The following is a 25,942-nucleotide window of genomic DNA, read 5'->3' as shown; positions in this document are numbered from 1 at the left end:
ATGCATTCTTGTGTAATATACCCACATTCATATAAAATAACTTGAATGTCTTTTTCTACATGAATATTTTGTATGTGTATTTGTAAATGTGTCGGAGCTTTTTGATATCCATATATATATTTTCATTTTTATAAAGGCAGTGTATATGAGTGGACACGTGACGTTTTTTTTTTTTTTGCTAAGAAATGAAAAGAGTATAAAAAAAAAAGTAAAAAATTCACAGACTTGAAAAAATTGTAAAGGTAGACAAGAGAGAATGACGATGAAGATAGGAAGCGAATATTTAGAGTCGTTGGGGATCGTCTCATCGTGAGGCGTGTTCCCCTTCCGCGGTTTGTTTCATTCTTTTTGATGTTTTTTATCATTTTTTTTGTCAAATATTTTTTTTTTTTTTTTACACAGTTCTTTAATTTTTTTTTTTTCAACGTTTTTGTCTTCAACAGAAGATAGAGAGTGAGAAACGAATATATACATGTACATTTAATATTTCTTTTTCTATCTTATTGTCGTGTCGTCGTGGACTTTCGTGTCTGCCGCGCTCGTGGCAATTACCGTGTCACGATGGCATCATGCCTTCTCCCCCTTGGCCTCTTGTTCAACTCGCCCCAAACCCGTCTCCCGCCACCCCTTTTTTTTTTTTTTTACATACATATATTCCTTTTTTAGAGTCTGCACGATGACGTTGTATGTATACCACACGCCTGGAATTACATACCTGGTTCATACGTTAAATTCTCAACTTGCAAACACCAAACTATACATCACCAGCTGTTTCTTTGTTGGGCACATATATGCACACAATAATTTTTTTTTTTTATTTCATATTTTTTTACTATATACATATATTTTTATTATTAATACTATTTTTTTTCTTTTTTTTTTTTGCAACATGGCATTATTTAAATTATTGATAATATTTTAGGGATGATTTTTTTTATTATATTATCCGAGGGTTAAATTTGCTGAGTTGTCGAATTTTATCGAGGATCATATTTTATGATTATATTCATTTTTTTTTTTTTTTTTTGGAAATTTAAAAATAATAATTTATTATTTTTTTTTTTTTTAACTTTGAGATTGACAGGAAAAGATATTTATATTTTTTTTTACAACAAATGAATGATTGATATTTTTAAAATTAATATTAATTGTTTTTGTTTTTTAAATGAAAAAAGAAGCAATAGGGTGTGTATTATTTTTTATTAATCAAGAAAATTAAATAATTTATTTTTTCCATTTTTATACTGGACCGTGACGCACTTGGACCTAATCAAAATGAGGTCGATTATTCGTACGGATCTTTTTTCTTGTAGATAGTATAAAATAAAAATAAAATAAATAAATATAAAAAGTATCGTCGTCTATGCTCATCGATGGCTCGATCTCTTGTGTCGATATAGCCTTACATATGGGCGCACTTATATTATGCATATAAATATACATAAATAAATATATGTTGATAATCCAGATGTGTTGTATACGAGTGTGTGTATTCTCATATACACATATATATGTTTGTATGAACCCGGGGCTCGTAACTTTTAACCTTAATCGATCGAATTAAATCCATCGACCTCGAGAAAACGTTTGCCTGCCTCCCCCGCATTTATACTGCCTCAAGTGTACATATATTTTAATGTATGTATTGTTGTTTGTTTGTGTTAAGCTTTAGTATATATACATGAGCTCAATGTTATTTTATGTATCCAAGAAGATAGGTGACCATCTTCTTCTGGATGTATATCTTTTGTAACTTTCTTATATTCTATATTCTTTATCATCTGCATCTTATAATATATTTATCTTTCGCAATCTGTTTCGGTATTTTACGGTATCACTCGGTCGCTTCGGGTCTCATATATTCTCTTACGGTCTCTTACGGTCTCTTTTGCTATAGCGTCGTTTCCCTTCTTTGCTGACAGAATTTAACATTTTTTTTTTTCTACTTTTTAATTCAACTTGAAATGATTTTTTATTTATTTATTTTTTTTTTATTATCTTGTGATGTCTTTTATATATCCCTTTTTTTTAGATCTTCTTTTACTTCTTTTTATTTTGCTAAAAAGATACGAGTTTTATATGATCGAGGACAAGCGGAGGCACTTTGAGATATACTCTCGATCAAATCAGGACATGGCTTTTTTTTTACTTTTATTTTTTTAATTCACTGACAATTGTACTTGCATTTTATGAGCTATGAAAAAACACTTTGCGTCCCTTCATTACAATGTTAATCGGAATTTATTTTATTTTAGTGGGTGTATTTACTTTAGTTGTATACACATTTTATTATTATTATTGTTTTTTTGTTTTTTGTATTTTATTGTTACTGTTTTTTTGGTGGGAAGAAGCTTGAAAACATGTTGGTGTAGTTTCAATTTTTATTACGGCGAGACATGTGCTCACAAAAAGAAAAAAAAAAACATTTCTTACTCTTTTTGTTTTCATTTTACAGGGGCACTTGTATAGTTGAAAACAACCGAGAAATTAAGTGAAATCATAATTTTTTTTTTTTACTGTCAAACAAGTTTTTTATATTTCAAAGATGATTATGATGATGAGTTTATTGAATTTTTATTTTTAATTGTGTAAAATTTTTTTTTAAAAAACGTGATAAAAGTATTTAACAAATTTCAAATGAAAAAATTAATACAATTTTTTTTTTTAATAATAATTAAATTTTTTAAGATGTTATTTAAAATAAAAAAAGTTAATTTAAAAACTGTTTGCTTTTTCAATCAGTAGTTGGAGTATTTCCAAATATGATGAATTCCACAGCTGCCAATTCAAAAATCACTATTGCCAAAAAAATATAAATTTATACAAAAAATAAAAAAACATTCCTCATCGGTTTTATATATATGCACATCATTCTTTGTAAAATTAAATTTTTCATATTTTAAAAGTAAAAAGAAAAAAAAAATAGAAATATTATTGATTTATTATTGTCCTTGAAAAATTTATATTTCCGGTTGAAAATTTTGAATAACTTTTAAATTATCAAAATCCGTTTAAAAATTATGCCATCTGTTTCTTTTTTTAAATAATTTTATTGTTCAATTGAATATATTTGATCCACACCCCCTGCAGATTTTAAAACCTCTAAAATAATCCAGGTGTTTTTTTTTTTATATATTGAAAATCAATTTTAACATACCTATCAAATAATTTTTTCAATCGAATACCTTTCAATAAACACGGTACTAAAAAAAAAAAATTCTATTCTAAAAAAAATACAATAGGTATTTATTAAGCCTTCAAAAAAAAAAAGAATCAATTTTTGTTCTTCAAAAAAACTATAAAATCTATTTTTTAAGTATTTAAAAGAAATAAATTTTTTTATCGTTAAACAATTTTTTTCTATAACTATCTAAAAATAATTGGCAGTTTTATTTTAATGATGTCTAGTCACGTTAACAATTTGACTAAATCTTTATTTAAAAAAATTTTAACGATTAAAAGAAAGTAAATTAAAAAAAAATATATATATATTGCGACTATCATAAAATCAGACATTTAAAAAATTCATATCACGACTGTCAACGCCTGAGATTCAATCTCGCCCCTTATTTCCTGGAAGGCTGGAAGCATCCAGAGGCGAGAAAATATTATCATTTTATCTCACCGTCAGAGTCCTTCCAAATCCTCATAAAAAAAAATAAACTAAAAGAGAAAAAACCACGATATAATACACAAAATTAAAAAATAAAAATTGTTTTTTTTTTTTTATATATAAAACTAATCTCAATTGAAACCCAACAAATCAACATAAAATTTTTTTAATATGTGATAAAAGTTGATGATTAAAAATTCTTTGACAGGTGTATAATACATAAATATATAAACGTAAAATTATTAAACACATTGACAAGAAAAAAAAAATAAATAAAAAAATTCACATTTCACTGCCAAGGCACACGTAATATGCAATGCCAGAAACACTGCTTGAATTTTTAAGTAGGCATCAATGTCTGTTTATATTTCGTGTTGTGAATTAATTATAAATAAAATGGTGACAATTTATTAATTCATATATTCAATATCTCCTGTCATTTTTACTTTGTTTAATTGACACTGATATTATTTAAAAATTTTAAAATCAAATCGTAATTATATTTAAATTAAAACAAAAAAAAAAAATTGAATCCATCAATTTTCCACGTCATTTCTCGATGATAAATAAAAATAGTTTTTTTATTTTACACTGGTTGTTAATTAATAGCACTTGAAAATATTAATTTTTTTTTTTAAATTGCATTTAGTAAATAAATTTGAGTATGCGCATTTTATATTTTGTATATTTTTTTTGTCTTCGACCGAGGACTCTACATTGCATCCTTTAATCGTCATGCTGGAATCATTATTCAAGGTCAAGGTCATGCGCACCATTGAGAATAATGAGCGTGTATTTATCATGTGTCTAGCAGTCTGATATATATTGTGTCAAATTTGAATGAGATGTAGACAAACGTCATTTAAACATATCGCGATGAGTTACGTTATTTTAATTTTTAATTTTTACTTGAATATCATTTTATAATTTATTTATAAAATAATAAAATTATAAATAAATAATAAATACCAATTAAATATAATATAACAACTCTTTTTATAAATATTATTTTTTATTCATCACTATCATTCAAATCTATGCTTAATTAAAAAATTATATGCAAATTAAAAAAAAAATTATACAATATAAAAATAACTTGAAATTATTCAATATATTAATTTTTTTTTATATGAAAATTATTATATAATTGAAAACTTATTTTATTAAATTAATTATTATTATTATTTATTTTTTTTCAATGAAATTCACATGTATTTTCTATCAATATTGATATCTCAATATCAAAATTTGCTATTCAAATTATTCTTGTATATAAAAATATAATTAATTTTTCCTTTTTTTTTTTTATCATATGTCAGTTGTGTTTTTTTTTACGACGTAATAATATTGAGTCATTATTTTTTTTTTTTATAAATAAATTCTGCTTTTGTAAATACATATACTATTATGTTGATTTTTAATTAAACACTGTGCATTTAATGTGCAAGATGTCACTGGTTGTGAAAAATTATTTTAATTAATAAAATAAAATCACCATTATATTTAACATGCTCTCAATTAAGTCAGACCATTGATTTATATATTTATTTTTCAAGGATGAACTTGAACTGCAGTATCATTATAACTTATCTCGTTGTATTATACTACAATTAAATATCGATTAATTAGAATTTAATAATAATGATATACAAATCTATCAAGAAAGTCACTTGATACATTATTATATAAATAAATAAATAAATAAATAAATAAAAAATCAAATCACCGTTTTAATTAAAACTTGAAATTAAATTTGAAAAATAAAAAAACTAATCTATATCTAAATAAAAAAAAAAATCATTTCATGTTTTTCAACTTGTACAAACCAAAAGAAATAAGAAAATTACATTTGCCGGAAATAAATGCGAATAAATGAATGTTAAAAAAAAATGAAAAATAAAAAAAAAAAGAGGAAAAGAGGGCGAAAGACGTTGTACAGAGAGAGAAGGGGTCAAAAGGAAATGAAAGTAATGAAAAAAAAGTTGCATAATCATAAAAATGAAATTAAAATTTGACCAAAATTTTACGTGGTTATATTTAAATTCTAGAAAAATTAAATGAAAAATATAAATAAGGAGTGGTTAAATAACAAAATAAAAAAAAAGAATTTGTTAATTAAGTTTGTACTCGGGTGTCTGTACATGTCGGCACTGATATTAGCTTTAAAATATATAATAAAATTTTATATAGCACAATGATGATGACCTTGATTGCGTAGACATTACTTTACCCATCAGTAGAGTATATAGTCTTATCATTACATCTCATACGCAACTTCATCATATACATACATCGTCATTACTTTAATGTTTCTATCCTTGTGACTGCCGCCAATTAATAATATTCAAAATTATCATAATAATCATTATAATAATTAGAAAAAAAATCAGAATAAATAAATACATATTAATCCCGCTGATCATGATGATCATGATGATGGAAAAACTAGTTTCATATATAAATTTTTTTTTCTTATTAATTTAATATATTTTTTTCATTTTTTTTTTTTTTTTGCTTTCATCTTTTCTTAACACACACTCATCAATCATTCAAATTTAAATTTGAATTCACAAACTTGGCGATGACTCAGAATATTATTATTTTTTTTTTTTTGCTCATTTTATTTTACATAAAAAAAAAATAAAAATTATTATTTTTTTTTATTTTATTTCTATTTGAACAAGTTGATAATTGTAAATTCCAATGTGCTCGTAAACTATAAATAAATAAAAAAAAAATTGTTGTCTCATGCCCTGGGAATTTATTGTATCGAAGAACAAAAGAAAAATATATTTTTAAATAATAATAATAGTGTATTAAAATATGGGGATGTGAAGTGTGTTTTTTTTTTCATTTTGAATATATTTTTTTGCGTTTTCAATTACATTATTATTAGTATTTTTAAAAAAGATGATAAGTCGAGTGGTTATCATCAACGCTCCACTGGTGTTAATTGTCTCGCATTATATTTTCTCAGTGTTTTATGCTGAATATGCCATCTAGAATAATATGTCGTCGAGAACAAAAAAGCGAGAAAGAAAAAAAATTTTAAAAGAACAAAATAATAATAATAAAACCAGAGGGAAAAAATATGTGATTATTTTTTTGTTAATCAGCACCAGTGCATCAAGATGTAATCCATATTGTGCGCGGTATTGTGCGTGTCAAAAAAAAAAAAAATAATAAATAAATAATGAAAAAAGCAAGGGTAAAACAAGTGCTAAATAAGTACAAGAGTATTATAAATATATAACATGAGAACTGGTGCAATAATTCACTTGTATTAATCATAAAACATTTTGAGAAAATTTGTTGCTGCATTAAGTCGGGTCGTGATCTGAGCAATAACATGGCTTTTATTTGTGAACAATATATACTTTGGTATTTGACTTTTGTGTGTCTCTCTATATATAAATTTAAAATAAAATCCAGCATAAATATTGTACTAAATCTTAATTAATTCGTATTTATATGCCTGTAGCAAAGTTTAACAGGCATAACGCGTAATTCGGTCGCACGTTTAATACCCCGCACATATATACACACAAATAACATTAATGAAATATATAAATTAATTTATAATTTAAACATAATACAATTTTTTTTTTTTTTTTACTTTGCAAACATGTTTTATCTTTTTTTTTTTTCCATATCATATCTTATATTTATTACTGACTTTGATTATCACCCTAGTTTACAACGGGAATTGTACTTGACTGCACTCAACTGGTATGACATTCTCTTGAATTTTTTTTTTCCCTTTTCTCTACATACCCTTAAAAATATTCCATTGTCTCAATCATCACACGAATTTTAAGCTTTTGAAATTCATATTTTTTAAAAAATAATAAAAATTTTATTATTACATTTAATATTAAACATAAAAAAAAATAAATATATTGATAATATATTTATTTTTTTAATGATAAATAATATTGTACGAGACATTTGAAAAAATAACTGAGCTTTTTTTAGTGTAAATTTTTATAGTATTAGTATATTACCTAATCATTCTAATTTTATTATACAAAATTTGTTTATTAATTATGGGATATATTTAGGCCTATGTACCTAAACACAAAGATATAGCCTTATGTACTCTTAATAATGTACATAGAGGTACATAGGCCTATATAAAGACTTGTACAGTGCTATGTACATTCCTCATTATTATTTTCTTTATTAACAATAGGATGTGTATATTATTATGTTATATATAATTCCATGTACTCGTACAGACAAAAATATAGACCTATGTACTATTAATTACATACATAAGAGTGCATAGTTCTATACATAGACTTATACAGAGCTATGTATTTTTTTTTATACATTAACATAAGCACATCTATTATGTAAATGTACATAGACTCTATATACATGTCTAAATATATTTTATATATTTTTTTTTTTATCTTTTTTTAATTACTTTTCAAATAATAAAAATAATGAAAAATAAAATAATAATGTATATGATATTAATTAAATGCTGATTAGGTATTAGATATATGTTATATGAATTTCACATTAAATTACGTAATACGTACAGTGATATACCCGCATTGAATTAAAATCCATTTGTGTCTTATTTTGTTGCGTGTGGATCTAGTGATCGATGTTGCTGGATTAAATCGTATATATGTTTAATAAACATTGTGAGAGAAGAGGGTCTATATCTGTCGATATTTATATATATAGGAAGTAGAGAGCAAGAGAGCCACATAGATAAAGAGATAAAGTGTGAGAGAGAAAAAGAGAGAGAGATAGAGAGAATCAGTGGCGGCTTAGGTACAACTCGTACCAAGTTAAGTATCGATCGACTGGAACTGCTTGTCTATGTGAGCAACAGAGATATTCTACTCGTTCCATTCTGATGTCTCGCCGGGCTCGTCGCCATAGTAATTAGCCCCCGGGTGCGTTTTCGCGAACTCACCTATTCCCGGGGCTGCAACGGTATATACTCAATCATATGATCATGTCACATACAAATGTCTCAAATTATTTATTGTTTTTATCTAAATCCATATATATTTTTTTTGATATTTTATTTTCTATTATTGTCAAAAAATAGTATTAAAAAAGTACGGTATATTTTATTAATATTAATAAAATGAATGAACGTTTATTTTTAATTTAATAAATTATAATTTTATTAGTTAATTAAAAGCTTTTAAAATTAATTATATTGTTTTAATGAGAATAAGGAATAAAATTAATTTTTAATTTATTTAATTAGTATTTTGCTAATTAATAAAATATATATTTGATTTTTTTTCAAATTTAGTATTCATTTTTCATTTATAATGCTTGATAGATAAATTGCGATTTAAATATATGGTAATTGTATAAATTGAAGGATTACAGTGTGAATCATCATCATGGTATATTAAATGTAACATATTTATTATCAAGGGTGAACCATATCACTCATCAAATTTTGAATTCAATGCTTATCGGATATGGCTATAATCAGTTGGCCTGTATAAACCAACAAAAACCCGATTTTTTGACTCTGTTAATACGTCTCCCTTATTTTTTTTTTTTTTATATATATACCCAGCTTGAATTTAATTCGTAATTTACGATTGTTCACAATAAAAGAAAATACACACTCTCGATAAAGTACTCGGGGGAAAAAAAAAAATAGGAAATAAGCCAGGATACACACACAAGGGTGAGGGGAAGAAAGAAATAATAATTATATTAAAAATTTCTTTGTTGTAAATCAAAACTGCCCATTTATTTATTGACTTGAAAATATTTTTTTACTTTTAAAATTTTTCTTTTTAGTATTTTTCGGTTAATTCCAATTTTAGTTTTGAATTTTTTTTTATTTTTTTAAATTTTATTTTATATATCTATTTTGCAGGTAGCCTGTATGCAGTTTAATAAATTTTTGTAATATTCCAATTTCGGTATAGACAACAACAACACGCGAGAAAAAAATATATATTTTTTTTTTCATTGGTTTTTATACATTGGTTGAACGTGATATATTTCATATCATAACATTTTTCCAATAACACTGATATCTACATAGATCCGAGTCGCATCTCTCGATAACTCGTTAATCTTTTTTTATTTATAAAAAAATTTTATTTATATTTAATTTATTTTTTTAATAATTTAAAAAACAATATATTTTTATTTGAAAATCAAATTTGTTTTGACTACAAATATGATAAGATGAAAATATGAAAATAAAAATTCTTTATGCTTAATTTAATATTTAAAAATAAAATTGATAATAATTTATTTTTAAATAAATGAAAAATCAGATGAGGCAATTGATGTGCAATTTTCAATTGACGCAGATGTTGTTTATTATGAATATGAAGAAATTATTGTTTTGATTATTGCAAGCTCATGCAAGCTCTCCATCACATTTTAAAAACAAACAAAAAAACACAAAGTATAAATTAACACACAATATATCACGTATGAAAACAAAAAAAAACAAAAAAATAATGTAAAAAGATTTTTAAAAAACCATAAACGGTGTGTGATTGAAAATTGTTTGTGCGCAAGTTATATTATAAAAACGGAAATATCCGAATGATATTCGAGTAAAATTCGTACTTGCATGTTGCTACTGGTGATGATGGTGCTGGTAATATTGCTGGTGGTGGTGATGGTGGTAATGGTGGTGCGGTCTCATCGAAAAGATCTCACTAGAATCGATCCAATACTCAACCCAACTACATTACAATATACATATCTATATTCTCATATTTTTTATTGACTCTATTTTTTTTATTTTTATATACTTTTTATTTTCTTTGTTCATTTGAGTATACTAGTTTGGTATTATTTATTTTTTCATTTTATTCAATCAACAAAATTGACTATTTTTATTTTCACAAAATTTTGTGGTTTAGAATTTATTGATGATCGTTTTAGTTGTTTGTCGATAAGAAAATATAGCATTGCCATCTTAAGAACAAAAGAGACAAATAAAATTTATATCTATACCCAATGAAAAAGAAAACAAATGGATTATAAAAAATATAAAAAAAGAGACATCATTTTGCTTCTGTACGTGATTCTTAAATCTATTAAATTTTATGATGTATTTATATATATTTTTTAAAGCTTTATTATTTTAATAAATAAAATATATATAAAAAATTATATGAAATAATAATAAAACGACCCTATCCAACTATGATATTTCGACCTTGATTGTAATATATATAAATATTTGGTGAAACGCATGCGCATTTTGTGTTTGATCATCTCTCAAACAAGGAGCAACCATACAACCCATTCCAACATCTTCAGCCGTGACCCCCTGGAAAGTTGCTTTTCACTTTCATGCCCTCAACACGTTTCACTTATTTTTTATTATTACTCTTTTTTTTTTTTATTCTATTTCGATATCGTTATACCTTTTGCAAATTACCAAAACGTTACAACAATCATCACATGATTTTTTATTTATTTTTAAATGTGATAAATTTAGCATGTAATATACAGTAGTTGAAAACAATCAGAGCGGAAAATATGATGATAATGTTTTTTAAATTTTTTTTTTAAACAAAAAAAAATAATAATTTAATGGAAAGATATATAAATTTATCTTTCACATGCATATGCTTGTCGACACTTTGAAGTTCTGCTCTGTCAAATTCAACTGTCCAGTACATATGAAATGAAAAAAAATATAATTAATTTTATTATATTTTAAAAATAATATTATTATATATAAATAAGAGAAAATTAAATTATTAATATAGAATTTTATTATAATTATTTTCAATTAGTTTTTATAAATTTCTTTTTTTATAGTTAGTCTCTTAAGTACATTTAATCATAGTAAATAAAAGTAGGTAAAATAAAGCAAATACTAAAATCCTCCCTGAGGGTGATTTGAAGAGAAAAAAAAAGTTGTTATTTAAAAAAAAAAATAATAATAATAAATTTCGTGAATTAAAAATACAAAAGGTCTGAATAAAATTTTAGAAAAAAAATGAATTTTGACATTATCAAAAGAGCTTGATTTTTCTATGAACAAGGTCACAGTAGATTATCGTAATCCTCAGGAAAGAAATATATAAGAGTAAAAATAGAAAAAAAAAAAATAATTTTGAAAAAAGAAAAATGTATATGTTGAGCCCTAGGGAGTGTATAAGATCGAGTGATGTCTCGATGGAAACTTCCAACGAAGAATTCACGAGTAGTGCATGTTGAAGTGCAAAAAAAGCAAAAAAAAATTACAAGAGAGAGCTTGAGAGAGCGAGAGAAAGAGAAAGAGGAGTAAAAAAGTGAGAAAAAGACTTTAGAATCTCGTGATTTCAAACAATCGATATGGTTGCCAGCTGGGCTTCGTTTTTCCCGGGGCACCAACCAAGCCCATCACGTTACTGTACGTAAAAGGCCACGATTTCAACCGAGAATATACGAATTTTCCACGATGTTATATGTTCGGTGGAATACGGTGAGTTAATTCGTTCGTTGATTCGCGGCACGAACTGGACTATTATCCGAACATCGCGAACCGGCCGGTCAGCTGTAAGTCGAGCTGACTCTACCGCAGAAGAACTGCTCCGAAACAAGCCGGGTGTACGTGGATATATAAAAAATTTAATAATTTAAAATATAAAAATTGTTTTATAATATATATTATTTATTTTTTATTTCAATTATAAATTATATAGTAGTGTTAACTCACATGAGCTTTAATGTAACACGCCAAATGTATTAAAACAAGTCTGATAACAAAAAAAAAATTATTAATACAATGGTAAATATATAAAATGCAAATATCTAATATAAAACATAACAATTATGATTAAAAAAAAGAAGAAAAAAAAGAAAATAAATTTAATTAATGAAAAATTTGCAGTAAAAAAAAAAAGAAAATCATTGCAAAGTGTTTTTTGACATGAAAATTAAATTTACATGATGATTTTTGTCTTGGGGGCCAAAATAACAATAAATACCTATTAAAATCATTGCTAATTTTGTGTGTATTTGAACAAAGAAAAAAAAAATATATACAGCTATCAATACACGTGAAAAATAATTTTGAAAAATAATAGAGAAATAGACAAAGGGCAATAGAACAAGAGAGATAAAATAAACGATAGAGTGATATAAAAGAGTGAGTAAGTGAATAAAATTAAAAAAAAAAAATTGAAATAAAGAAATAAAAAAGATTGGCAGCTAAAGAAATGCACATAGAGTATAAAGAGTGAGTGAGATATGAAAAAAAAATAAGCGGTATAAGAGAGCCAGCAGGCGAGTGCAAGTGAGATAATACAAACGAGTGCGAGCAGTGGGTCTGTTGGGTGGTAAGGTGGGGAATTAACGGGGCAAAAAGGGGGTTAGAGACGAAAGGAATAATAAAAAAAAAAAAAAACGATAGAGAGAGATTCGATGAGAGAGAAAAACGCTAGATTGTGAGATAGAGAGAAATAGAGAGAGCTGGCAGGCAGGCAGAGAGAAGACGACGACAACGGCTGTGCTTGTGAAGCTGGCAGTCCAACTCGCACGACCTCGCGACACGGATCGGAGCAATTTTGCTCGTAATACACTTACACAAACACACACAGACACACGAAAACGCGAGAGAGAATAAAAACGTAAAAAAAAAAAAGTGCACAGTGTCTATCCAGCAACAAAAGAAATTAACTAAAAAAAAATATATATAATTACTGTAACAAAGATAATAAATGATATGAAAAAAATTAATTTAATCAAGTTACATCAAATCCAGAAGAAATAAAAATATAATTACAATTTATATTTATATATTGAGAGCTAGAAAAAAAAAGGATTATTATTTATTATTTAAAAATCCTCATTGAGCGTGTATAACAAAATGTGCCTGGATTTTGGAGCATTCGCGGTGGTTGGTTGAAACATTCAAAAAAAAAAAATTACACATACATACACACCAATACAATATACACTCTGTGTTTCTAAGGGAAAAAATTGAAATAAAAAAAGTAGTATAATAAAGAACAGAAATATAAAAAATAAAAAAAATTACCGGTGAAATAAAAAATAAATTATTTAAACGTGTGAGAGTGCGTTATAATATATATATGTATATGAAAAGAGAGAGAGTTTTGCGTCAAGAAGACAAGTTTTTGTGTGTATATATATATATGTGATTAATACAGTAACACACAAGGGAACCGGCAATATTATACCTCGAAAACAGGCTGATCGGAAAAATTGAGTAAAGTACTTGCAGACACGATCCATATTAAACGCTCGTGACAAGCGTGAATAGCCTTGTTTTAAAATGAAATTATTATAAAAAATTTTTTAAAATAACTTGAGATTGACAAAAGAATGATATTTTAAATAAACATACTTGATATGATAATTGAGTATTGTAAATAGTCAGATAAATTGTGATGAAAATTTACAGATAATATTAATGGAATATTTGACCTGAAACAATGATAGAAGAAAGGATTTATTACAAAAAATTTGTGCTAAGTCTTATTAATAAAGACAAGTGTGTTTTTAAATGAAATAAAAATATTAGGTGAAGTTTTTTTTGAAAAATTATGTGATTAATCAATACATTGATTATATCATTGTTTTATTTAAATAAAAAAAAAATTATTTATATTTTTTTTACATTTTCCGACGAGTGCAAGTTTAAAGTGAATGTTTTTTTAATTTTCAATTTTATATTTTAAATAATTTTTAAAATTGTGAAGTTTTCATTCCATTGGATAATTGATTAAATACAACAATTGAAGATAATGTATGATTAAAATTATTATTTTAAAATTTATATATCAATGAAATTTTAGAATCGTCCAAAAAAATTTTTTGATATCACAGTTTCACTGTGTTACCGACCGGTCGTTGCATCGCGCGATCGACCGATAATTTTCTGGTTATATACAAGGCACATAACCCAGGGTGGCAACAAGCTTCCAACAATTTAAATGCATCTTAAAATTTCAAAAAATAAATTATTTATAAATTGTAAATATTTTTTTTTTTTGTAATTTAATTTTTAAATATTTACAAAAATAATAATTTCAAATATTACTGGAAATATTAAATTATACATAAAAGTGCATTAAGTTGTTGTGTGTTATCAGTGTACCACTTAATCAGTGTGAAATAATAATTAAAAAAAAAAAGATATATCACTCAATTTTAATAGCAGTTACAAAGTCGTACAAAAATAAATAATATAAATTCAAGAATCATCAAGGAATCAAGCAACTCTCTCAAGACTGGGCTTATATTTTTTTTCAAAATAATTTTTTCATCTTCATCTTGAATCCACTCCACTGTGTGTGTATGTGTGTTGTGTCGCGTTTTAAATATATTTTTTTCTTTCATAATTTATATATATTTCTCAAGATTTTTTTTTTTTTTTATGACTTTGTCTCGTCTCTCTGTTACGCACTCATCCTCAAGTCTGCCTCGTATCAAGACAATTTGACTGTGGAATTATTGCTACACACAAGAAATCGACTGTGAGTTAAATTTGTATATTTTTTTTTTAATTTTCGTTTCATCGTGTGTGTGTGTAAAAAGGGGATAGGCTGATATTAAAAAAAATCTAAAAAATCAGCAAAAATCAAGAAGAAGAAAGAAGAAGCAAGAGAAAATATTAAGGAGTGGAATGAAGAGGCTACTTTTTTTGAGGGACCCATAAGCGATGACCTTCGAAAAATACACGAGGCTGTTGGAAGAAGAAGTATCTTTCGGTTTCCGTGTCGAGCACGCGACCAAAGCGGCGCCAAACTCAAGAAAATAATATATATAAATATACGTGGCTCATTTGAGCCTTGAAACGGTATATCCTGTCACTAATTTCATCCATGCTTTAATGCTAAAATTGATAAAACCTATAAACATATATCAAATAAATAAAACACAATTTTTTTTACTTAAAATTTCTTTCATCTTTCTGCAATTTTAAAAAATATTCGAAATTAGCTATCAAATATATATTGTGTCCATATTTGTGATAAATTTAAAAGTTGAAGTAAAAAAAAAAACAATGATTTGTTTATCAATGATATTATTTGAAAATAAATATTTGCTAAAATAATAGATAAACAAAAATGAGATAAGATAAAAAGAATGAAAAAAAAAGTATATGCAGACCCTTTAACGTGCCTTGGAAACGAAGAGATTCCTCTCGCATATCATCTTGATCGAGACTGTTCCTCTTGTTACCTCTGTGGAACACTACGCAAGAAGAATTGTATGTACCCCGCCTTTATTAAACCGGTTTAACTTGGCTTCGTGAAACTCGCGTTAACATTGGTCGCGTTGTGGGAAGCATGAGTCCATAAAAAGAATGATATAAAAAAAAAAAAAATAATAAATAAATTATATATAAAATAATAATATTTAAAAAAAAAAAAAAATAAAGGTAATAAAAATTTACAAGAAAGAAACGGCGTTACACAAGAGTAATCGAGGAAGAAAAAATTAAAATATTACACCAAAAGTAGTGATACAACAACAAGACACAAGTGATGAATTTAATATTAAATTTTGCTGATTAAAGAAAATATTTAATTAAGAAGAAAGAGTCAAAATTTTAGTAGAAACGAAAAAAAAAAACATTGAACTGAATTAATTAATAAATTAATTAAAAAAAAAAGATAAAAATCATAATTAATAATGCAAATAAAGATAGAGATTTATTCAACAGTTAATAATTTGATAATAATGGATGAATTTGATGATGTTTATCATGATAAAACTGTTAAAATAGTTTGAAATAAATAAAAAACAAAAAAAAAAAAATAATAATACCTGATTAAATAATCTAATGACAAAAGTATTGTACGTAATTAGTAATGAAGCAGGCGAACGATTCGCCGAAAACTGCCCAACTGCAGTCAATGGTACTGACAGTAAGGCAAGGTCATCAAGAAATATACAATCGTCATCAGAATCAAATTGAAAATACAATAATTGATAATAATAATAAATCAATAATAATAACAAAATCACAACAACAAAAAAATTGTTCACCTAAAAAAGAAGAGCATGATTTGAAGAGTAAAACTTCAACTGTCATGTCACGGATGCTTGCAATTGATGCTGATAATTATATGCTACGTAAAAGTTCAAATAATAGCACAACAACAACAACATCAACAACATCGTCAACACCTACAACAACAACAACAAATAATAGTAATTTGCCAATGTCAACAGTTCCAGTAACTGTAGTATCATCATCTTCATCATCATCATCATCATCATCATCTCCAGCATCATCACCACCTTCAACATCAGCAATAACAATAAATTTATCATCACGTGGTTATACAAACAATAATTGTCAACAAATTAATAAAACAAAAAATATTCAAATAATTGATGAACAACAAAAAAATATATCATTTGATAACTTGTCATGCTCTTCATCACCTGGCAATGAATTTGCCCAATCATTTACTTCCTCAGTTGGTCTTTTACATACCCAACAAAACCAGTCAATATTGCATGGTAACAATGTCGACCAACAGCAACATCATCATCATCACCATCATAATCAACGCAATACTACAAAATCACGCAGTATTGCTGGTGGTTATCAACAAAATCGTCGTATAAATAATCAATCTCAAATGAATAATTTAAATACATCATCATCATCTTCTTCAAATGAAGCCAGCATTAATAATAATAATAATAATAAAATTTATAATAATAGTAATAATAACACCAATAGTAACAACAGCAATCATATTAATGAAGAAAATGGCTGTGTTTCACCCGTCCTGTTCACAAATGATAAAATCAACGACTCGTCCACTTCCTCTTCATCATCATCATCAGTATCAGTAGCAACAGCAACAACAACAGCAGCATCATTGACGTCTTTGTCATTTAACAATCAGAATAATAATATCAAGAATAATCAGCCATTGATTGGCAATAATCTTGATGAATTAAATACACTGACAAATAATAATAATATTGTTGTTAATGATAAATCATTAAAATTGGCCGGAATCCAATTTAACAATGATAATACATTTAATAAAAAAAATGATTATTCAAATAATGATATTGTTGATATAAACAATAAATATATACCAATATGTGCACGTTTATTATCATTTCATCATGATATATGCTGGTGTAAAAATAGTTTTAATAATAGTTATGAAAAAAGTGTTGTTAATAATAATAATAAATTAACTGATTTATCATCGTCATCATCATTATCATTGTTGAATATTGATGATAAAAAAATTGATAGGGATATTAATAATGATAATGATATACTTGTTAATTGTGAAAAAAAAATTAACAATGTTATTATTATTAATAATAGTAATAAAAATATTAATGATGATTTAATACCGAGGGATAATGGCAATTGCAATAGTCATAATGGTTTTATGAAAAATAAAATTTTTATAAATGACAATTTAAATGATGATAATAATATTAATATTAAAAAATTAACAATTTATAATAAAAGTGATTATTGTGATTATAATTATAATAATTGTTGTTGTATGTGTGGTACAATGTGTTCTGTAGACTGTCATGCCTGTTTTCACATCGTATGCACGGAATTCAGTGGTCAACATCTGTGCAAATGGGATACCAAGGGTCATGCGCTTCCCGGACAATTATTTGACAAGGACAAGGTCAGTAAAATAATATTATCTTTATATTTTTATAATTAATCAATTTTAGATATTATTATTTTTTATTTTTTTGATGAAAAATTGGAAAAAAAAAAATACAAAAATTTCAAGTAGATAAGGTCAGCTATGGTCAGCCAATATTGAGATTTTCGTTTTCGGAGAATTTATGAAAAATTTCGGAGGATTTTTTGTAAGGGATAGTTTAAATAAATTATAAACAATTGAATTATGTTTTTTTTTATAATATATTGAACGTGGAGGGGAGAGGGGGGGAGGAAGGTGGTTATAGAAGAAAAATTTAAAATTATAAAAATTTGTTTCTATGTTTTTTTTTTATTTGGTTTGGAGATTAAGAGTAGTAATAGAAAATTAAAACTATATTATGAAAAATAGGAAGGTAAATAATTTAATTGACTATAAAATGAATTAATTTTTTGCAAATTACACCTATAATTGTGGGTTTGAATATTTTTTCGTTACCCTCTTTATGATTGACTAGACCTCTGTATCATTGTTATATATTTAATCGCGTTCATTGAACTTTTTAGCCAGACCGAGGCCACATTATCCTTGGACTACGTTGTCGAGACAGTGACAAATATTTTCACTGTAATCAAACAGTGTCATTCACACTGCAATTAGAACACGATCAATGTTTTAAAACAGTTGTTGCAATCATTTATTAAATTGGTCACATAAATTCAATTTTTATTTTTTTCTATATTATTTTTTCATTGTCTTATCACATATGTGAGTCTACTATATATCCACAATTTTTTTATTTTCTATAAAAATACATTTAATAATTTATTATCACAATTTATAAAAAAAAAAAAAAAAAAATTCATTTTATCATTATCAGTGACAGCTGTTACACAAAGTGCGTTAAAAAAAGAAAAAAAAAAGTTTTAAATTTTTATTGATATTTTAAATACAATAAATATAAAAATATATATTTATATAAAAAGTAATTAAATTTATTGAATTTATTTTGTGAAATTATTATTCAAGTGAAAGAAAAAAAAAATAAATATACATATACTTTTGATAGATTTAAAATTTTATGAAGCATGCAAATTTTTTATTACGATAGAGATAAAATATACTCTCTTTTGATATTAATTTTGTGCTCATTTAAAAAAATAAAAAAAAAAAAAAAAAAAAACCAATAATAAATTTAACCAACCGGATTGATGATGAAGGAGAGAGATAGAAAATTGAGAAAATGAGTTTTTAAGAGAGTGATAGAGTTTTGGATTTTAACAGTTTTTACAGGTTGGTGCGTTCAAGCAGAAAATAGACGACGATCGTTACGAAACTAAATTGTGAACGAAGGGGGTTTTATATGTATTTTGTATATACACATAGTCAGAAAGCAGGGCAAAAGATGGCTAGTGCTTATAGTCCAGTTTTTTATTATTTTTTTTATTATCATTATCATTATTTTCACGTCCCTTGTGTTTGAGTTTTTTTTTTTTTATATACCCCCATAGCTTAAAAACACACACGTGTATTATTATTTTATTTTTTATATTTTTATATTTTTATTTTACCCATCAGACAATTTATGGACCGCCCTAGAAAGCTGTAAAACTAGTGTTGTCGTTAAAACTGATGATTTAGACCTTACTAAAATTCAGCTTCCATTCGATTGCAGTTATATATATCGTTGTTCAGAAGCATTATAAAATAAATAATAATAATAAATTAATATCCTGTAACAAACTGCTAGCGCGTGCAGACTATCGTACATGACACATGTTTTAATAATAAATAAATAAATAAAATACTGATGAAACACAAATAAATATTATAAATAAAAAAAGAGCTTTTTTTTCCAATTTTTAATAGCTCAAATTCATTTATGGTAGTTTTAATGAGATCGTTAAATTTTTAAATATATATATATAAATTAATAACTCGTTGGTTAACTTGATTTTTTGAAATTTTATTAATAAATTTTTAATTTAATGGGTTTTAATTATTTATTATAAAAAGTATTTATTTGCACTAGTCTTGTGAAATTGTTTTTTGTTAAAAATATAAATTTATTCATGTATTTATTTAAAGATTTATTTATTTATTTAAATATTTATCTATTTATTTATATGTATTTTTTTTTTTTTTTCAAATATAAAATGCAAGTTTTAGAGTTGTATTAATATTTAAAATAAAAATAATATAAAAAAGGACCTACTTATGAAGTTTAGATAAATTGAGAGAGACACATGTATTTATCCAGACGGGTATTATATGGATTATAATAATGGGTCTGTCCGACTCTGATGGAATTTATAAACTTGACTGTATAGGAAGAGAGTCGGTTTTCTAGCCTGATATTACTTTTACGATTTGCCAATTAGCATTTTCTTCGTGTATCAGCTATATACACTACTAAAATAAAATAATAAAAATAAAAAAAAAAGTCATAAATTTTGGATTAGTATTCCGGTGTTCTCGTCACATCGAACGGTTTGCTCTTTTATTATTTTTTAACTTCTATAAATATACTCTTCTTCTCTTCTTCCCCTTACAAAATTTTTTGTTTTTTTTTTTTTCTACTTTTTTTTTGGCAATAATTTTTTCGCCTTCGGGTTTCACTTATTTATTATTATTATTATTATTATTATTATTTTAAATATTAAAAAAAAAAAGAAACAACTTTCTTAAAAATGTTGAAAAAAAAATTTTTTTTAAATAAAAGAGGACAAATAAAAGATAGATAATTTATATTTTGAAATATAACAAAAAATTTTTTAATGATAAATTTTAAAAATTGAATAAATAAAATTTGATTTTTATATTTTTAATAATGCAAATATAGATATTGATTAATTTTGATACTTTCATGTACGCATTTACCATACAAACGAGTTTTAACTGATTTAAACATCACGTCTTAAAAACATTGAATCACGTACATTTATCGTTTGTGACTTGAAGGTATCATCTAAATTGCACAGTTGGGGATATAGATGGAGCTTGTGAGCTTTAAGCTTTCTCTATAAAATTTGATTGAGTTAAACATAGGTTTTGTTTGTTTGCTTTTACTACTGTGAGATATTTTAAATTTTCATTAACGTCTGCAAACGAAAATCTCATCAGCTAATTGTATTAATTTTAATTTGACGTTATTACTCAGCTTAATGAACATCAAATATTATTTATTTTAGCCATTTAATTTATGCAATTTTATTCAATTTAATTAAATCAATTATTAACTTGATGACTTGTCCAAAATTTCATCTACAAAAAAATAATTAAAAAGCTCAATTTTGATTGATGAACATTTTTTAATTACATTTATTATTAAAGTCAACTATTATCATCGAAAAAAAAAAATTAAATATTTATGAAAAATTTAGATAAATAATGGAAAATCTAAAACATACAATTGCTATGGAAATACAGTCTGTAATTTAAAGGTGTTATTAAATTTTTTTTCATTTTCTAAATACAAAATTAAATATAAAAAAAGAAAATGGTAATATCGTTTGTAAAGAAATAATTTAAATTTCCATGAATGCCACACTTGAGAGCTCTTCCCGCGATTGTTTTATCTGTTTCTTGGATGAGTGTCGTCACGGTCGTTGCATTTGAGGTTGCACCAGGGACAAAACGTGAAGAAAAAAAAAATAATTTATATACAATGTATATATAAAAAATCAAATTTAAAAAGTTGAATTATATTAATTCAGTAATATTTATAATAATATTTAATTTAATTATTATACAATTTAATAATTTATTAGAAAATTATTTAAAATTCAAATAAAAAATAGAATTAAAAATAGATAAATTTAATAAATTTAAATAATAATTAATCCAACTAATTAATCAATTGATTTATTAAACGGTTAATTTTTTTTTTTTATCTCAAATGAATAAATAAATGCGAATAAACAAAAAGAAAAAAAAAAAATTAAATTTCATTGTCAAGTTGCATATTGAGGTAGGAAGGAAAAAATTTTTTTTTTAATTTTTAATTATTATTTATTATTGTTTAAACATTAATGTTAACACTCGTTAACTCTTTCAGTCTGTTGCCAGTTGGCAATGAGTATAACCAGTATATTTAATGTCCGTAAATCCGTCATTCACATTAAACACAACTCCGATTATTATCAACCAAAAAAGGACCGTGATTATAAAAAAATTTAAAAAAATCCAGTAATTGTTTTTATTAAAATACCATAAATAAAATTATCATTTTCTTAAATTATTAATTATATTTTTCAAAAATAATTATCCTAATAACTATAATAATCATTCAAATTAAAGAAAAAAAAAAACAATTTATAATTTTTTAACACTTGTTCATAAAAAAAAACCAAAAAATATATAAATATTTATTGTAATTAAAAAAAAAAAATTTAATTTGTAATTTTATATACTCTCAAAAATATATATATATTTTTTAAAATTTTTTTTTAAATTTTATATTTATATATAATTTATTGACTAAAATAAAATTTTTATGTTTTTTTTATTTGATGATATTTATATATATTATTTAAAAAAAAAAAAAAAAAATTTGTAAATTTCAGTAGCTGAGAATAGTATATTTATGATGATAAAAAAAATAATTTTAAATCATTTAAAATATATATTCTCAATCCGTTATATAGCAAAGCCTTTCCAATTCTGTGACTTCGATATCTCACTGCAAACAATCGTGTTGTAAATATGTCACTGGCATTTGTGTATGGGTGGTAATGTGTGTGACCTCTCTTTTTTTATTCATTTTATATTTTTTTATTGGTATATTTTCTTGTCTTATTTGATGGTCTATCTAGTAGTAATATAAACTGAGATGAAACTGTATCGTATCTCAAAATACAAGCCACTTAATATCATTCACATTGCCAGAAAAGTGGACACGATTAGTGTCGTCCTTCACGAGGCAAATTTAATAGCCAAATAAATTATGTCCTCTTATACCAGTCTGTATTTCATCGTTATCGTTTGTCATTTACGATTTTTTTTTTTCAACATTTACTGTATACACATGTCTCTTTAACTCACAATCACTTATATACATATAGTGCTTTCCTTTTTTTTTTATATTTTTTTATTACTTTATCATAATTTTAAATTATTAACCAACACTCATCAACTGCACTTGATAATTTAATTTTTTTTTCTTTCAATTAAAGATCGTCAAGGCTGATACTACGAAGAAGCCTCGATGCTTAATCGATTTTTTTTTATTACTTATCAATATTCTCATATCATTCATATCATTTGGCTTCTTTTGTTTTATATACTTGAAATTTTTTTTTTTTTTAATCATTTTATCACTACTGATAATAACCAATCAAATTGATTTTTTGTTTTTTTTTTTTTTTTCTTTTGAGAAGAAAAAAAATTATAAAAAAAAATTTATTAATCACTTGAGACTAATGACACCAGTATAATAATTATTGAAAAAAAATATATTTGATAAGTAATATAATGACAATAATAAATAATTTGATTTTATATGTATTTTCAGCCTGTCAGTGAATGGACAAGTTTAAATGTTGTTGAGTGGATGTCTGCACTAAATCTTTATCGATATGCTGATGTATTTAAATCAAAGGACATTAAAGGTGCTGATCTTGTACACTTGGATAAGGATAAATTGATGGTAATAATAAAATCAATTAACTATTCTAAACTAATGATAATTTTTGAAAACTTAAAATATTTAAGGTCACATGATTAAAATTATATTCAAGGTTTTTTTATTGTCAATTTGATTATTATTTACATTGCGTATTATGAATACAGTATAAACAGTTATCCCACGCGATTTTTTTTTATCCCATACCTAGACCATTGCTCCAGAAGGAGAAAGAGACAATTTATAAAAAAAAACATTTAAAAAAAAAAATACAGAGGAGTGTAAGAGAACGGGATTGTTGGCCAATAATCTCGATTCAGCACGATGCTAAAGAGTATTTTTATTATCTTTTCTTTCTATTCACTTGGATGTGTTCTCCTCCTGAATGTTGATGTCACAAGTCCCATAGAATAAAAATATAAAAAAAAAAGGTTTTTTATTTAAATATTATTTGATGTATAAAATTGCAAGGCGACTGAGGTTTATTTTATTTTTTTTTCTTTCTTCCTTTTTCATCAGTGTAAAACTTGATTAACATACTAATCGTCTCGTAAATTGTCATCTTGAATTTGTATATATTTTCCGTGTGTGTTAAATAAAAAAATTGTCTACCTTCATCTTTCACATCCCTTCCTAATTTAAATTTTTTATTTATTTATTTTTTTTCTCTTTTTATCTTGAATAATTTTACCAAAGACTTGTCCTTTCACTTTATCTATATACTCTTTTACCTTCATTTGAAATAGTATTTTTTATTTTTATTTATTTATTTTATTCTTTTGTATCTAACCCCTTGGTACACTCGTCTCTTTGCGTTCACCGTGACTTCATTTTGTATCACGATCTTTTACCGGCGCAAGCGAATGTCACGTTTCGTTTGGTCACAGCAAGATATCTTTTATCCCATTTTACCTACTATCTCATCAAAAATTCTCTTTTCTTGTTATTCTTTTTTTTTTCTTTTGTTTTTTTTCATTTATTAGTTATTGTCAACCATCAGCGAGACTAGCAATTTTCTTTCTTTCAATTTTACATTTTTTCTTTTCTTTTTTTTTTCCATTTCATTATTTTATACAATGTATTTTATACAATCAATATAAATATATAATATATATATTTATACAATATTCAAACACCGTGTAATCTAATCGAAAAATAAAAATTTAAATATATAAATTAATTTGGTTGTTTGATTTTTTGTTTGCTTATAGAATATGGGAATTAAGGATGAGTTCCATCAGAAGAATATACTGTTGTGTATTGAAGAACTTTGTCGACCAACATCATCATCATCTACAATCGATCGTGGATCATTGGCGAGTGATGATGACACTAGTTCATGTGCTGATTCAGCAATTGGACTTGGTAACACTGGTGTTAAACATGATCTTGTGCCACAAAGTTTCAGTGTATTAGAAAAATGTGATAAATGCAATAAATATCTTCGTGGATTGTTGCATCAAGGATTTCTTTGTCAAGGTAATATTAATTTACATTATTTTGTAAAATTTTTAATACTCAAACAGTACATTGATTTTTTATTATTTTATTCATTTGTTTTTTAAATATATAGAAGATGAAAAATCGATAGAAATATTAATTTCAATTATTTCTAACAATAGAAAAATTTAAAAATATTTCTATTGCTCAATAACATGACAAAAGTAGATTTTTAATTTATAAAATTTGGACATATGATGTTTGCCTGAATACATTTTTATTCTATTCAAATTTATATATCAAAAAAAAGCAAAAATTTCAATGAGAAATTTAGGGATAGGATGTCTGACCACATATGTCTGCAACCACTGATTTACTTGTTTAATGCGGAAATTTAAAAATATATTTATCTTGCTTAAAAATATGTGAAAAAAATATTTTCAATTTAAATTTAATTAAAAATTTCGTAGTACAAATAGTAAAAGAGATAAGGAGAAAAAAAATAAAAATAAAAAACTAGTTAATATATCATTTAGAGTATAATTTGAAATAAAAAATAAAATTTATGTTTTTTGATCTAGTCGACAATAGATGTGCTTTTTGATATTTTTTTCATAGAATAATATATAAATATAGAAATTTATAATTATGTATTATTTTAAAATAGTTTTT

General features: G+C 24.8%; 1 protein-coding gene across 4 annotated transcripts in view; it reads left to right on the top strand.

The window, feature by feature from the left end:
• The window catches only part of LOC122857841 (phosphatidylinositol 3-kinase regulatory subunit alpha), a 44,294-nt gene that overhangs the window by 9,401 nt on the left and 8,951 nt on the right, over positions 1-25,942 (top strand). For 3 of the 4 annotated variants that reach the window (XM_044160274.1, XM_044160273.1, XM_044160275.1), the window contains exons 6-8: positions 18,116-18,225; positions 23,720-23,854; positions 25,042-25,309. In XM_044160274.1, coding sequence (XP_044016209.1) covers positions 18,116-18,225; positions 23,720-23,854; positions 25,042-25,309 — 513 coding nt within the window. Of the gene's footprint in view, positions 1-9,228; positions 18,226-23,719; positions 23,855-25,041; positions 25,310-25,942 lie in introns of those variants that run through there. The other variant, XM_044160272.1, reaches the window with a different exon arrangement.

Source organism: Aphidius gifuensis, linkage group LG5 (assembly GCF_014905175.1).
Source record: "Aphidius gifuensis isolate YNYX2018 linkage group LG5, ASM1490517v1, whole genome shotgun sequence".
In the NCBI taxonomy this organism is placed as follows: Eukaryota; Metazoa; Arthropoda; class Insecta; order Hymenoptera; family Braconidae; genus Aphidius; species Aphidius gifuensis.
The sequence above is the reverse complement of the archived record's forward strand: the minus strand, read 5'-3'. Positions and strand labels throughout refer to the sequence as shown.